Source organism: Malaclemys terrapin, chromosome 5 (genome assembly GCF_027887155.1).
Source record: "Malaclemys terrapin pileata isolate rMalTer1 chromosome 5, rMalTer1.hap1, whole genome shotgun sequence".
Lineage (NCBI taxonomy): Eukaryota > Metazoa > Chordata > Testudines > Emydidae > Malaclemys > Malaclemys terrapin.
The window spans coordinates 3,626,790-3,643,160 of NC_071509.1; the positions used below are offsets into that span (position 1 = coordinate 3,626,790).

General features: G+C 49.3%; 1 protein-coding gene across 8 annotated transcripts in view; it reads left to right on the plus strand.

The window, feature by feature from the left end:
* Positions 1–16,371, plus strand: part of DYSF (dysferlin) — a 289,365-nt gene that overhangs the window by 83,218 nt on the left and 189,776 nt on the right. For all 8 annotated transcript variants that reach the window (XM_054030057.1, XM_054030060.1, XM_054030064.1 and 5 more), the window contains exons 8-16: positions 3,018–3,080; positions 7,157–7,207; positions 7,343–7,373; positions 8,761–8,876; positions 12,437–12,563; positions 13,355–13,458; positions 14,992–15,060; positions 15,162–15,205; positions 16,218–16,300. In XM_054030057.1, the coding sequence (XP_053886032.1) occupies positions 3,018–3,080; positions 7,157–7,207; positions 7,343–7,373; positions 8,761–8,876; positions 12,437–12,563; positions 13,355–13,458; positions 14,992–15,060; positions 15,162–15,205; positions 16,218–16,300 (688 nt within the window). The remainder of the gene's footprint in view (positions 1–3,017; positions 3,081–7,156; positions 7,208–7,342; positions 7,374–8,760; positions 8,877–12,436; positions 12,564–13,354; positions 13,459–14,991; positions 15,061–15,161; positions 15,206–16,217; positions 16,301–16,371) is intronic.

Sequence of the window (16,371 nt, forward strand, 5' to 3'; positions counted from 1 at the left end):
GCCAGGAAATGATTCTCACCTTCTTATTACAGTAACATGTAGAGGCGCCAGCCGAGATCAGGGCCCCCCTGTGCTCGGCACTGGGCACCCACACAGTGTGATGGTCCCTGCCTGTGATCGCTCCGAGCTGAGCCTGGGTCAGCCTGAGGATCATCCCTGAGCCAGAGCGGGCTGAGTCATCAGAGGCCATTACCTGCAGGCCTTGGGCTTGGGCCCATGCCATTCAACCAGGGTTCAGCCAATCTACAGGCGAGAACCCACCCAGGGACGCAGTCTCTCACTATCTGGCCAGGGGGATTTTCATTGCCAGTAGTTTGAACAGACTGTCCCTGTCCCTGCTCCAGCCTGGGCCTGTTCCCACACTAGCCAGCCCCGGCTGCAGCTTGCATCGTCTCCTGCCTCAGCTGGCTGTGACCGCTGCTGCAAAGAGCTTAGGGTCTAAATATAAAAGAAAGACAAAGCCTAGGAGGGGAAAGAGGGGCTCGGAGAAGTGCACAGCAGGAGAATAGCAGAGCTGGGGGCAGCACCTAGGTCCCTCAGGTCCTGATCCAGTGCCCTACCCGCTAGGTCGCGCTGCCTCTCCCCCCCTGCCAAGAAGTCACGTTTAGGTCTGCACTTATGGCAGCCTGGAGAGTACAGGCAACGCCTGCCCGGCGAGCGCGGGTGTAAATAGCAGTGTGGGTGGTGAGGCACAGCTTAGACCAGTAGAGTACAGCGCCCTACACACCTGAGTGCCCGGGTATAGACACAGCTCACTACACCCCCAAGCGGTGCCGTTCTTGTTAGCAGTGCCACTGCCGGAGCCTTTCCCCGCTGCCTGTCTTACTGCCGGAGCTTTTCCCACTGCCTGTCTTACTGCCGGAGCCTTTCTCCGCTGCCTGTCCCACTGCCGGAGCCTTTCCCACTGACTGTCCCCCGCCAGAGCCTTTCCCCACTGCCTGTCCCACTGCCGGAGCCTTTTCCCACTGACTGTCCCCAGCCAGAGCCTTTTCCCCGCTGCCTGTCCCCTGCCTGAGCCTTTTCCCGCTGCCTGTCCCACTGCCGGAGCCTTTTCCCACTGACTGTCCCCAGCCAGAGCCTTTTCCCCGCTGCCTGTCCCCTGCCGGAGCCTTTCCCCGCTGCCTGTCCCCCACCCGAGCCTTTTCCCCGCTGCCTGTCCCCTGCCTGAGCCTTTTCCCGCTGCCTGTCTCCCGCCTGAGCCTTTTCCCGCTGCCTGTCTCCCACCCGAGCCTTTTCCCCGCTGCCTGTCCCCTGCCCGAGCCTTTCCCCGCTGCCTGTCCCCCGCCCGAGCCTTTTCCCGCTGCCTGTCCCCCGCCCGAGCCTTTTCCCGCTGCCTGTCTCCCGCCCGAGCCTTTCCCCGCTGCCTGTCCCATTGCCTGAGCCTTTCCCCGCTGCCTGTCTCCCGCCTGAGCCTTTTCCCGCTGCCTGTCCCATTGCCTGAGCCTTTCCCCGCTGCCTGTCTCCCGCCTGAGCCTTTCCCCGCTGCCTGTCTCCCGCCTGAGCCTTTTCCCGCTGCCTGTCCCACTGCCGGAGCCTTTCCCCGCTGCCTGTCCCACTGCCGGAGCCTTTCCCCGCTGCCTGTCCCACTGCCCGAGCCTTTCCCACTGACTGTCCCACTGCCGGAGCCTTCTCCCACTGCCTGTCCCCCGCCCGAGCCTTTCCCCGCTGCCTGTCTCCCGCCCGAGCCTTTCCCCGCTGTCTGTCTCCCGCCCGAGCCTTTCCCCGCTGTCTGTCCCCCGCCCGAGCCTTTCCCCGCTGCCTGTCCCCCGCCCGAGCCTTTCCCCGCTGCCTGTCTCCCGCCCGAGCCTTTCCCCGCTGCCTGTCCCACTGCCGGAGCCTTTCCCCGCTGCCTGTCCCCCGCCCGAGCCTTTTCCCGCTGCCTGTCTCCCGCCCGAGCCTTTTCCCGCTGCCTGTCTCCCGCCTGAGCCTTTTCCCGCTGCCTGTCTCCCGCCTGAGCCTTTTCCCGCTGCCTGTCCCCCGCCTGAGCCTTTCCCCGCTGCCTGTCTCCCGCCTGAGCCTTTTCCCGCTGCCTGTCCCATTGCCTGAGCCTTTTCCCGCTGCCTGTCCCCCGCCTGAGCCTTTCCCCGCTGCCTGTCTCCCGCCTGAGCCTTTCCCCGCTGCCTGTCTCCCGCCTGAGCCTTTCCCCGCTGCCTGTCTCCCGCCCGAGCCTTTCCCCGCTGTCTGTCCCCCGCCCGAGCCTTTCCCCGCTGCCTGTCTCCCGCCTGAGCCTTTTCCCCGCTGCCTGTCCCCGGCCCGAGCCTTTCCCGCTGCCTGTCTCCCGCCTGAGCCTTTTCCCCGCTGCCTGTCCCCGGCCCGAGCCTTTCCCGCTGCACGCGGTAGCGTGGACACAGCCTGCCTTTCACTGTGGTGTGTAGCTACAGGTACCCGCCGTAAGTGTGGACCTATCTTTAGTGCTCATCCCCATCTGCACGTGAGAACGCTGAGGCCCACTTTCACCCAGCTCCGCTGCCTCGTTTGCTTCATCGTTAGTTCTGTTAGTCTGAGTAACGGCAGCCTTTCCTGCTTGACGTGACAGCAGCATACATGGAAACCGGCTCAGCGGCCCGCTCTCGCTGCTGAGGGGGTGGGTCGAGAGGCTGGACCAAAGCCCTAAGAATCAGGCCGTCAGCATTTGCTTCCTGGCTCTGGAAGCTACAGACATCCTGGGGTGGATCCTCAGCCGGTGACAATGAGTCTAGACTCATTGACCTCTGCACTGCTGTGTGACCTTGGGCAAGTCATTGCCCCTCTTTGGGCCTCAGTTTACCTGCCTACACCAAAGATTGTTTACTGCTCTGCTTAATTAGTTGATGCTTGCAAAGTGCTCTGAGATCCTCGGATGAGAAGTGGAAAAATATTGAATTCCAGCAGCTAGTGTAAAGCATCTTTAAGGATTGCACTGCGATTGAATCAACTTACGTCAGGGCCAACCTTTGCCAGGCCACTGTTTTTTGCTGGCCCCTTGTGCGTATTTTGGACGCGTTTCAGATCTTTGTCTCATCTGTATTTTTTAACAGATCTTTTTCTTCAATGTCTTTGAATCTCCGGCTGAGCTGTTCGATGAGCCCATATTCATCACGGTAAGTTCTCGAGACAAAACTGCCAAACTCCTCTTCCATGCTCCATGGTAGCCCTATGGTTCCTTGGAATAATGCTGGGCTGGACCTCCAAACTTTGACCCAGGTAAGGACCATGTGCAGCCACTCGCTTGGGAGTCGTATCTAGCTGGTACAATGCTAAGCAATTTGCAGCCCCCCTTATCACTGGTATGATTGGAGAGGCTGCAGGGGCTGGCTGGCAGCTCTGATCTGAATGGAGCATTGCATGCTGGGATCTGTTGTCTTTCAGGGTGGCATCTCTGTACTGGAGATGAAGGCTCTGCTGGGATATGTTTAGCCTCACCCTGATGTGAGGGATGCAAAGCCACTAAAGCCAGAGTTGTCTCATAGGAAACAATCCACTCGTCCCAGCTCTGCACTCACTTGCTGGGGTGCCCATGTATATACAGACAGCACGGGCATGGGCAGGGATCAGACCTGGGGCCTTTGGCATCGAAAGTACCAGACCCTGCCATCAAGCTGCCTGGAGTTGCTCACGACTGTGAGTGCCAACCTCAGGGCGGACTGGCACAAACCAGGGCACGAATCCCGAACTGGATGTGTTTTCTGCAGTTAGATTTCACCAACCAAGTACCAAGCTCTCAAGCACCATAGCAGCCTAACCACGGAGTCACAGACAGTCCCTTTGGGCACCCCAGCCAGGCAAACCTGCTTTCATAGATTCATAGATTCATAGATTATAGGACTGGAAGGGACCTCGAGAGGTCATCGAGTCCAGTCCCCTGCCCGCATGGCAGGACCAAATACTGTCTAGACCATCCCTGATAGACATTTATCTAACCTACTCTTAAATATCTCCAGAGACGGAGATTCCACAACCTCCCTAGGCAATTTGTTCCAGTGTTTAACCACCCTGACAGTTAGGAATTTTTTCCTAATGTCCAACCTAGACCTCCCTTGCTGCAGTTTAAACCCATTGTTTCTGGTTCTATCCTTAGAGGCTAAGGTGAACAAGTTCTCTCCCTCCTCCTTATGACACCCTTTTAGATACCTGAAAACTGCTATCATGTCCCCTCTCAGTCTTCTCTTTTCCAAACTAAACAAACCCAATTCTTTCAGCCTTCCTTCATAGGTCATGTTCTCAAGACCTTTAATCATTCTTGTTGCTCTTCTTTGGACCCTTTCCAATTTCTCCACATCTTTTTTAAAATGCGGCGCCCAGAACTGGACACAATACTCCAGCTGAGGCCTAACCAGAGCAGAGTAGAGCGGAAGAATGACTTCTCGTGTCTTGCTCACAACACTCCTGTTAATGCATCCCAGAATCATGTTTGCTTTTTTTGCAACAGCATCACACTGTTGACTCATATTTAGCTTGTGGTCCACTATAACCCCTAGATCCCTTTCTGCCGTACTCCTTCCTAGACAGTCTTTTCCCATTCTGTATGTGTGAAATTGATTTTTCCTTCCTAAGTGGAGCACTTTGCATTTGTCTTTGTTAAACTTCATCCTGTTTAACACAGACCATTTCTCCAATTTGTCCAGATCATTTTGAATTATGACCCTGTCCTCCAAAGTAGTTGCAATCCCTCCCAGTTTGGTATCATCTGCAAACTTAATAAGCGTACTTTCTATGCCAATATCTAAGTCGTTGATGAAGATATTGAACAGAGCCGGTCCCAAAACAGACCCCTGCGGTACCCCACTTGTTATGCCTTTCCAGCAGGATTGGGAAGCATTAATAACAACTCTCTGAGTACGGTTATCCAGCCAGTTATGCACCCACCTTATAGTAGCCCCATCTAATTTGTATTTGCCTAGTTTATCGATAAGAATATCATGCGAGACCGTATCAAATGCCTTACTAAAGTCTAGGTATACCACATCCACCGCTTCACCCTTATCCACAAGGCTCGTTATCCTATCAAAGAAAGCTATCAGATTGGTTTGACATAATTTGTTCTTCACAAATCCATGCTGGCTGTTCCCTATCACCTTACCACCTTCCAAGTGTTTGCAGATGATTTCCTTAATTACTTGCTCCATTATCTTCCCTGGCACAGAAGTTAAACTAACTGGTCTGTAGTTACCTGGGTTGTTTTTATTTCCCTTTTTATAGATGGGCACTATATTTGCCCTTTTCCAGTCTTCTGGAATCTCTCCCGTCTCCCATGACTTTCCAAAGATAATAGCTAGAGGCTCAGATACCTCCTCTATTAGCTCCTTGAGTATTCTAGGAATACTTTTGTGGTCGATGGTTCCTTGCATCAAATACCCCAACACTATTCAGGTTACTCCCAGTCCCAAAGGGCCAGTTACTTACCTCAGGTCAATTGCACCTTCGAACCTACACCATAGACCAGGCTTGTAGCCAGTCCTATAATAAACTAACTAAAAGTTTTATTAACTAAGAAAAGAAATGAGAGTTATTTACAAGGTTAAAACAGGTGAACATACATACAAATGAGTTACAGTCTTAGCTTCTATTGCCTTTTAGAAGCTGTTATAATAAGCAAGTTCTGTATGTTCTTTAGGGCTAACCTGGGCTAACCAACTGGAGATCTCTTGCTTATGCTCAAAAGTCTTTTCCCCTCACAGGTCAGCAGCATAGTGATAAAGTTCCTTCTGGTCAGGTGTTTTTATTCCCTTCCCCCAGAGTTCAAACTGATGGGACGAGCATTTGTGCAGGTCTCCTCTTCATAGGTGTGTGGGGAGCAATCAGCAAAGTTGTTTGTCTCCTGATGTTCCACAATGGCTTGTCTGGTGTCCATGGGCCTTCTTTTGTTGGGCAGGAGATGACGCCTCTGGTGGTAAACCAGTATTTCACCCTTGGTAATGCCTCTCTACTGAGTAGGTTTTTCCCCAGTGTCATAACTAAGGCTATGATTCTGTGATGGAGGTCATGGATGACTTTCCAGGACCTTCGTGATTTCTTCTTGGCCAGGGCTGCCGGAAGCTCTGCGTGGCGGCCAGCCCTGGGGCCGCCCGAGCAGCAGTCCCTGGCCCACCGGAGCAGCAGCTGGGGTTGGGTCAGCCCCCCTGGGCTGGAGCAGCAGTAGTCAGCCCCTGCCGCAGAAGCAGCGGCAGGGCTGGAGCAGCTGCAAGCCCCGGCAGCGCTCTGTTTGTCCCCCCCTCCCTCCCCAGGGTATTTTTAGTAAAAGTCAGGGACAGGTCGCGGCTTCCGTGAATTTTTGTTTATTGCCCGCGACCTGTCCCTGCATTTTACTAAAAATAACCGTGACAAAATCTTAGCCTTAGTCATAGCAAATACTTTTATAGTTACAGAGCAAATACTTAAAAAGAAGAACAGGAGTACTTGTGGCACCTTAGAGACTAACAAATTTATTAGAGCATAAGCTTTCGTGGACTACAGCCCACTTCTTCGGATGCATAGAAGTGGGCTGTAGTCCACGAAAGCTTATGCTCTAATAAATTTGTTAGTCTCTAAGGTGCCACAAGTACTCCTGTTCTTCTTTTTGCGGATACAGACTAACACGGCTGCTACTCTGAAACAGAGCAAATACTTAAATATGACCTTATAAAACAGGATGCAGCTGTTAATAGGGAGATTAATGCAGGCAGCAATTTACAAGGCTTTCATAAAGTCCAAACACTAAACACATCTCTAGAAATCTAATACCTATTTAACAACCCTAACACACAGGTGAGTCAGACTGGTTCCCAGCCATGCACTGGTCAGTTTTCAGAGGCCTAGGGACCTTGGCATAAGCTGGTACTTGGCCTGCCAACATCACTCCTGACCCGAAACACACTGAACTCAATGGTACGCGCTCCTTCACTTCAAGGGGCTCCGTATCAGGCCCCGAGTGAGGTTAAACACAAACTGCTAGAGCGTGTCAAAGAAGGGGGTGGGAATGATCCTGATATTTTTGCAAAACGTATTTCCCTGATTTCTTGTTAAATTTGAAAGGAGAAAAGAATTGCGATGAAATGTGACAAGTTGTGGCCTGCTTTCCAAACCACTGAGCTGAGTGCGCTGAGAATGCTAATGATTTAGCATGGATGGTTGTGAGGTTTTTCTTAAATGCTGGATTTACATTTTCGCATCTTTCCTCTCCCCCCCCCCCCTCCTCCAGGTTGTTGATTCCCGGTCTCTCCGGACAGACTCTGTGATTGGGGAATTTCGGGTAACGATTTGTGATTTCATCTCTCTCTCTCTCTCTCTCTCTCTCTCTCTCTCTCGATATTTGTAATCATCGTGGCCTCTTCTCTGTGCAGCCTATGGCTAAGCATTTGATTTTGTTTTTCATTTTATTTTATAGCTGGATGTCGGGACAGTTTATGCAGAACCAAGTGAGTTAAACAGTTACGGGGATTTTTGGACCATTCGAGATTTGAAATTAAGAAATCAAATGTGGACAACATAGGGACATTTCTTTGCAACAACTTTCTATGGGCCAAATGCAGGGGTCTGCATGTGCGCACACATGTATATTTATATGTAAGCACACAAACACATACAGTTATATATACACGTCACAGGGTGACGCTGTCCCTTTAAGAGGGAAGAGACCCATGCACCTGTGACTTGTCCTCTGACCTCAGTTGGGTTTAAAAGAGGACACCTGGGCCCTAGATGTAGGAGACACTGTGAATCAGGGCTGCCTGACAGTCAGGAAAAGGGAGAGGTGAGAGATGCCAGAGACCAGGAGACTGTGGAAGGTCCCTGGAGGAAGTTGTAGGTGGTTCCTGGGGGAAGGCTGAAGGCAGGAGAGCAACAAGTCAAGTGGGGTTTGCTGGCTGACCTCCCTGAGCTGGAGAGGACAGAAGGCAGGAGGGTCAGCAGAGGGAGTTTCCTGCTGAAGCTGAGGGTCAGAGAGAGTCAGGGGAGCTGTGGGGTTTATCCCACTGATGTCTCCACACTGGAGAGCTGGACCCAGGGGAGCAGTGAGAGGGCCATGGAGAGTGAGGGATGCTCTGCTGGTGAGGATGGTCTAGCAGAGAGGCAGCGGCGGCGGGGGTTCCTGCTGGAAAGAGTGTGGCTGTATTACAGCTAGAAGGACTGGGGTGGCTGTCCCTGCAGAGAGAGAAAGAAGGACTGACAGAGTGCCTAGATATGGCGAAAGACATTAGAATGTCACATTGCAGCTTGCTTTATCTATGTAGCAAATGCAATGAGAAGCCAGCCTTTCTCACATCCATTTAATCCTTTCCATCCCTGTCCATTTGTAACCCGAAGGGGTGAGAAACAAACAAAACCTCCAACCCAACTTTTTCCAGATGCAAAAGTTCAGATGTGTTGGAGGAAGGTTCAAGTCTTGTTCTTAGTTTAGGTGAACTCAATGTCCTCAATTCCTGCAATTTTATCACATGTCTCATGCTGTTTGGTGGTTTTCTTAAGCTCCAGCTCCTGGAGTCATGTGATTACGTGAGCCTCTCAGCTTTCACTAGAAAAAGAAGTCAGTTTCTTGCCCTCACAGTTGCAAAGAAAAGCTTGATGACACACACCCTATGGGCTCAAAAACCAGCAGGCAAATAAAAAGAACTCAACATTTATTATTTTTAAAACTCTCATGACTTTAGAGCCAATTTCATGACATTTTTAGAACTGGCTTTTTAAACGCTTCAGGTTGACAATACCGTGAAATGCTTTCCCCCATCCCTTATTCTGATGCTACAAAATCTTTCCATCCTATGAGGCAGACAGGAATAAACCAGAAACCCGGTTTCTCTCTTTTAGAGCACGCCTTGTTCAGGAAGTGGCTGCTCCTTTCTGACTCCGAAGACTTTTCTGCTGGGGCCAAAGGTTACGTGAAAGTCAGCCTGTTTGTGCTGGGACCTGGCGACGAAGCTCCCGTAAGTACCATTTTGCTGCCACTGGAGGAGAGCTACTTGAGGGCCCCCTGTCTTGTCTTGCTGCCTGAAGAAGATATGAAGGGTTGGCTTGAATGAGATTGTGCTAGAATGATAACGGGAAGAAATCTGAGGAGATGTGTTGACAATGATTGTGTCATAAGAACTCCAACAGATCATTGGTCCATTTAAACCCATCACCTGCCTGTGGCAGTGACCTATACATGATGCTTCAGAGGAAGGAGAACCCTCTCCTGCATGGTGCCTATAAAGGAAAATGTTGGTTTGGGGCCTGTTCTTGCTTCTTTAGCATGTATAATACTCAAGGAGCTGACTGAGGACATATCTGAGCCATTAGCGACTATCTTTGAAAAGTCATGGAAGAGGGCAAGATGACTGGAAAAGGGCAAATATAGTGCCAGTCTATAAAAAAGGGAATAAGGACAACCTGGGGAATTATAGACCAGTCAGCTTAACTTCAGTACCCGGAAAGATAATGGAGCAAATAATGAAGCAATCAGTTTGCAAACCACTTAGAAGATAATAAGGTGATAAGTAACAGTCAGCATGGATTTGTCTAGAACAAATTGTGTCAGACCAAACTAAAAGCTTTCTTTGACAGGGTAACATTCCTTGTGGATGGGGGAAAGCGGTAGATGTGGTATATTTTGACTTTAGTACGACTTTTGATACTGTCCCACATGACCTTCTCATAAACAAACTAGGGAAATACAACCTAGATGGAGCTATTATAAGATGGGTGCATAACTGGTTGGAAAACAGTTCCCAGAGAGTAGTTATCAGTGGTTCACAATGAAGCTGGAAGGGCATATGGAGTGGGGTCCCGCAGGGATCAGTTCTGGGTCCAGTTCTGTTCAATATCTTCATCAATGATTTAGATAATGGCATAGAGAATACACTTACAAAGTTTGCAGACGATACCAAGGTGGGAAGGGTTACGAGTGCTTTGGAGGATAGGATTAAAATTCAAAATGATCTGGACAAACTGGAGAAATGGTCTGAAGTAAATAGGATGAAATTCAATAAGGACAATTGCAAAGTACTCCCCTTAGGAAGGAACAATCAGTTGTACACACACAAAATGAGAAATGACTGCCTAAGAAGGAAAGGAGTCTGGGGGATCACAAGCTAAATATGAGTCAACAGTGTAACACATCATTCTGGATGAAGGAATGTTGTAAGCAAGACATGAGAAGTAATTATTCCGCTTTACTCCACGCTGATTAGGTCTCAACTGGAGTATTGTGTCCAGTTCTGGGCGCCACACATCAGGGAAGATGTGGACAAATTGAAGAAAGTCCAGAGAAGAGCAACAAAAATGATTAAAGGTCTAGAAAACATGACCTATGAGGGAAGATTGAAAAAATTGGATTTGTTTAGTGTGGAGGAGAAGACTGAAGTAGGACATAATAGTTTTTAAGTACTTAAAAGGTTGTTACAAGGAGAAGGGAGAAAAATTGTTTTTTTTAACCTCTGAGGGTAGGACAAGAAGCAATGGGGTTAAATTGCAGCAAAGGTGGTTTAGGTTGGACATTAGGAAAAATTAGGAAAAACTTCCTAATGTCATGGTAGTTAAGCACTGGAATAAATTGCCTAGGGAGGTTGTGGAATCTTCATCATTGGAGATGTTTAAGAGCAGACAAACACCTGCCAGGGATGGTCTAGATAATACTCAGTCCTCCCTTGAGTGCAGAGGACTGGACTGGAAGACCTCTCGAGGTCCCTTCCAGTCCTACGATTTTATGATTCTATAAAGAGAGTCTGAAAATGTTTCTTTCTGCTTGTTTTGTACCTTAGATGTATTAGGAATTTCAAATTAAGACATTCCTGCTTTTTTGGGAAAACGTCTTGGCTGACTCAAATGTAGATTGGGAAATTTCTCAGTCCTTAATTGAAGATAGGGGCTGGGGTGGTGGTGGTGGTGGTAATACAGACAGAGAGCTTTTCTCCTTAGTGGCTGACCTAATAGGGGATTAACAAAGTGAACAATCAAAGCCCAAGAGTTATAAACAGTGTGAATGAAAATGCCACTCCCTCCCAATTAACAAAGATTCACTTCCTTGGCTTTTCTGATGCCATAAATTCATGAATTTAACAATGAGGGTAATGAACTATTGCAACAATTTACCAAGGGTCATGGTGGCTTTCCCATCACTTGCACTTTTTAAATCAAGATTGGATATTTCTCTGTAATTCAAGCAGAAATTATTTTGGGGGCAGTCCTATGGCTTATGTTGCACAGGATGTCAGACTAGATGATCACAGTGGTCCCTCCTGTCCTTGGAATCTACGTAGCTAGTTCTCCAGCTGTCCATAGAGTCTTCCAGGGTAGAGAGAACCTGAATCTCAAATCGGGGAAAAATATTCAGGTCACCTTTATATATTATGAAGGAACAAAATCCCATTTTACCCCTTGCAGGTCACCTATAATAGTCCTGTCCATTGCTGTTACATCTCGGCAAGGAAGAGTTCTCCTAAAACACTCAGAATTAGCCTGCTTCTACTTGTAGCAAATGGACCAAACTTCCCATTGTTCTTTGTATATACAACCCCATGATCCCTTGTGCATGAACCAAAGTGTTTTGTATCTACCATACTAATTTCTGTAGCTATGATTCTAGGGACTATATACTTCGGCTGAATTTAGTGTGTGACCAAATGGTGGAATGTGTGTAATATTTGTACCCGAAGCCTCTTGACCCACAGAGAATGTGTCCAGATGTCCAGGAAGGGACCATTTGTCATTGATGAGGGATATTTGTTATTGCAAATACCTTCGGTGATTGATGAGATAATTTGAGCCAGCGAGAGATGCTTTTAGCTTATTAGGAATTACTTATTGCTACAGGTGTTTTCTATAATAAGGACTTAATCACAGATTTCTCTGGCGTATTGATTAGATAAGCTGAGATACCATGAAAGGGATTCTACATGTAGATCAGTTAGGAATTGTCTTTGAGAAAGGAAGTGTCTTTGTCCCAAGCACAATATAAAAGGGGGACAGTTTCTGGGAGTGAATCAAGCTGCAGTCACTTTTCCATTCTTCAGATCGGTTTGGTCACATGACCTTCCTGTCTGTATTCCGTATTGCGCTGTATTAATCTTTGATTACAATCTATGATTAATAAGTACTGATTGAACCTGATTATTTGACCTCTCATTACCAGCAGAACCAAACTCAAAACCCAACACACGGAAGTCAGAGGTAAAACACTCAAGGACCTCATGAGAGTAGAGTTAGGCCAGTGCTGAACACTTTAAAGGTCCCACCCTCTAGGTCAGATCCTGCAGTCTCTGTGTGTCTGTGGCTTTACAGCAGAGATGGGCCTGATCCATGGAGTTTGGATCTGAATCCAAACTTTCAAGGCTGGTTTGGGTCTGAGGGTTCCAGGCGGGGCCCGTTGCTGGTTTATGGTAAAGGAGGTCTCACCTTGGGGGTAAGATGCATTAGTTTCTGCTTAGTGGACGCTGTTTCTCTGCTTTGCAGAAAGCTTCAGCCCCATTTCTCTCCTTTTGTAACAGTTTGTTTGTTTGTCTCACAGCTGGAGAAGAAAGAAGTGGCTGAAGAGAAGGAAGATATTGAGGGGAATCTTCTGCGCCCAACTGGGGTCACGCTGAGGGGGGCTCACTTCTGCCTGAAAATTTACAGAGCTGAAGACTTGCCCCAGAGTATGTATTTCTGCTGCGGCGTCTAATTGCAGCTGACCCATGCTTGTCGCCTTGGAAATGACCCAGCAGCAGTAACATGTTGCAGCCCAAGGGTGAAGGGATATAGTCCATCTGTGTTCTGGATTTCCGTTCCGTGCATCTCACTCTGACACTGGACTCTTTAACGCCTTAGACCAGCTCTCCCGTGCATGAGAATCAGCAGAGCGCCACGGGTAGACAACGGGCCAAACCCCCAGCTGGTGTAGATTGGTGCAGCACCACTAGAGTCAATGGAGTTATGCTGATTTACACCAGCTGAGGATCTGTCCTTTGACGTTCTACCCTGGTGTCACTCAGCGGTATTCGCCCTGCAGGGCAGATGGACTTTTACGGCTCCAGGGCTGTAAAAGTAATTAGTACAGGGACAGGATTGTTACTGGGACAAGGCTTGGGGGTTGGTTAAAGAGGCTGGTTAAAGAGGCTTCCACCTCTTGTTCCACCAGGGACTGGAACTCATTGCCTTTCAGTGGAAGTAAAATCCCATAGTGGTCTCAGCCCCACGGTGGTCACATCTGTCACTACCCCATAACTGGTACTCACTGGAGGGCTGATCAGTAAAGACTGGTCCACAGAGATGGAAAAGTTCAGACTCAGGTTCTAAGCAGAGAGTTCAGGCTCCTCCGTGTGCTCTGAAGCCGAGGGCCCGGCAGCCCGGGGCCATTCTGGGCTGGCCGCTTGCATCACAGTCAGCGGACTCCTTACGCGCTCCAGCCTCCCGAGCGCGGATTGTTGAGGGTTCTCTTCTGTTCCAGTGGACGATGCCATCATCGACAATGTCAAGCAGATCTTCGGCTTTGAGAGCAACAAGAAGAACCTGGTCGATCCATTTGTGGAAGTCAGCTTTGCCGGCAGGACGGTGAGGGGTGGAAACTGATGGGTCGTCCTCTGGCTGAGCAGGAAATCTGCCTCTGTCTCCTGGACTCCTGTTCCCTTAGCAACCCCCTCAATGGGCCGCCAGCCTCATTGCATGGGACAGTGTTTGGATGTGAGCCAGCTGTCACCGAGGGGTCAATTGGAGCATGGAAATGTGAGAGTCGGGTGGCCACGTTTGAAACAGGCGTTGTTTTCTCGAGGACGAAAGTGAAGGAGGTCAGGAGAGGGGGGATGGGTTGTCTAGGGCATCTCTGGTGCCTTTGTTTGTTGCTTGGGAGAAAAGCAAAGAGGAATGAGGCCTGGGCAGAGTTTAATTGCAGGGTGAGGCCTGCAGCAGTTTGACCTGTTGGACTGACACAGCCCTCCAGTGGGCATGCAGTGGCGTTGCTCACATCTGTATCTTACTCCCAAAAGCTAGAGATGGGGAAGATCTGTCGGTCTTACTCCCAAAAGCTAGAGATGGGGAAGATCTGTCGGTCTTACTCCCAAAAGCTAGAGATGGGGAAGATCTGTCGGTCTGATTGCTCGTACTCTGCTCATTTCCGTGGTGCCTGAACATCTACGGGGTTAGGTCAACTCCTCCATCCACCCTGCTGCCCTGACCCCTAGAACACCTTTCTCCAGTTGGGTTCCATGTTCTAACCATCCTCACTCTTAGAAAGTGGTTCCTGATGCCCAATCCAAGTTTCCCTTCTGGCAGTTTCATCTCATCAGCCCTAGTGATGCCCCCCTTTGATTGGTCTTTTCTGCCCTTGTGCTGAAATACCACGATGAAGGGTGCCCTAAGAATACCTAGAGAGATGGACAGATTTTCATACACATCTGTGCTTGGGCCTATGGCCACTACCCCTTTGTCAGTGTAACAAAATTACAATGGACATTTTTTTTTAATTAAAATCTCTGATCCCTCTCAATGCACAAATAAATAAAACCCCATAACTAAGGAGCCAATCCAGGCTGCCTTTGCTCACAGGACTATTTGCAGAGTAGGACACACACAGGATGGCAAAGCTAGGTTGTGAGTAGCAACAGATTAGCCATGGGACGCACCTCTCTGGAGAAAGCACAGATGGTGTCTTCTGTTCTTTGCTGCGTATGAGTAATTTCTGCTCTAGTCTCTTAGTGGTGCTGTTGTATTAAAAATGACAATGCAAGTATTTAGATCCTTGTGTGTTTGGGGGGAGGGGTGGGGAAATAACCGAGAAATAATTTCCTAGCTCAGGGCTTGGCTACAGTTTGGGAACCGGCTTAAATTGATGGATGATCATTATTTCTTAAATGTTCTCAGTTCCCAAGCTGTGATCCATGGACCATCGCTGGTTCACGAGGATCTCTCTGGTCCCATGGATCTGACACCTCCTCCCTTCATTTCCATCTGATAAATTTAGGGTGACCAGATGTCCCGATTTTATAGGGACAGTCCCGATTTTTGGGTCTTTTTCTTATATAGGCTCGTAGAGAAGGGTAAGCCAACCCTGCCCTGACGCTGCCTTTTATTGTTCCCTTCTCTCGCCAGATCAGCTCTAAGATCCTGGAGAAGAACGCCAACCCCCAGTGGAACCAGCGCATCACCTTGCCAGCCATGGTGAGCAACGGCAGGTCTCTGCCTTTTGGGTCGCTTTGCTCCGAGCATTGTCCTCTGAGCCGTTTGCACTGACCATTCCCCTTTTGTGCCTATTTCTCTAGTTTCCTTCCATGTGTGAGAAAATGAGGATCCGGGTCATGGATTGGTGAGTTTGAAGTTGGGATAGAAGGAGATGGGCTTATCTACCCAGTGGGGAACCTGTTCTAAGGACCGATTTAGGCAGCCCCGGTCTCAATTGTCCTGTGCTAGTGCAACCCAGATCCGAAATGCAGCGAGCATCCCAAGCCAGACGCATTCCCAGAAACAACGCGTCCATCATGCAAGGGCCAAGCCAGTTCTCCCAGGCCCGTGAAGGCTGGGGTGGGTCAGGTTATAACTGGCTGTAAGGAGCACTCCCCAGAGCTGTAACTTCCTTTACCTGCAACCAAATGGCTCTAAACATATAGGACATTATTTCTCACCTTACTCACCATCCAAGAAAATACGGTTTGGTAGTAGCAGACTAAGGGTATGTCTACACTGCAATTAAACACCCATAGCTGGCCCATGTCAGCTGATGTGGGCTTGTGAGGCCTGGGCTGCGGGACTACCAAATTGCACGGTGGATGTTCAGGCTCAGACCCTATGTGGCTAGAGCAGTGGACTGGGAGTCGGGATTTCTAGCTTCTATTATGCAGTCTGCCACTGTCTCCCTTTGTGATAGTGGGCAAGTCACTTCGCTTCGCTCCGTGCCTCAGTTTCCCATCTGTAACACCAAGTTAATGGGACAGATCTACAGCTGGTAAAAATCAGCACAGCTTCATTGACTTCTTCTGGCCAGCTGACTCCAATGGAGCAATGTGGATTCACACCAGATGGGGATCTGGGACTCCAATGGAGCACTGTGGATTTACACCAGAAGGGGATCTGGCCCTCTGACTCCAATGGAGCACTGTGGATTTACACCAGATGGGGATCTGGCCCTCTGACTCCAATGGAGCAATGTGGATTCACACCAGATGGGGATCTGGTCCAAGAATATTGACCTGTCTTAATAGGGGTGACTTGGAGAGTTAACGTTCGTAAAGAACGTGGCGCTCTCCCAAAGGAAAGCTCTTTATGGGCAAAGCATGATCAACCAAACACTTGCTAAAGTTAAACCAAACCCCTTATTTCAGGGACCGTGTCACTCACAACGATGTCATCGGCACAACTCACCTGCGCATGTCTCAAATCTCCGCCCCGGGAGGAGAGCTGGAAGGTAAGGAGAGGCCCGTGCCTGGAGTTTGCACTGGGCGCTATAGGGAATGCATGCTCGTGGCTCGGAGGCTG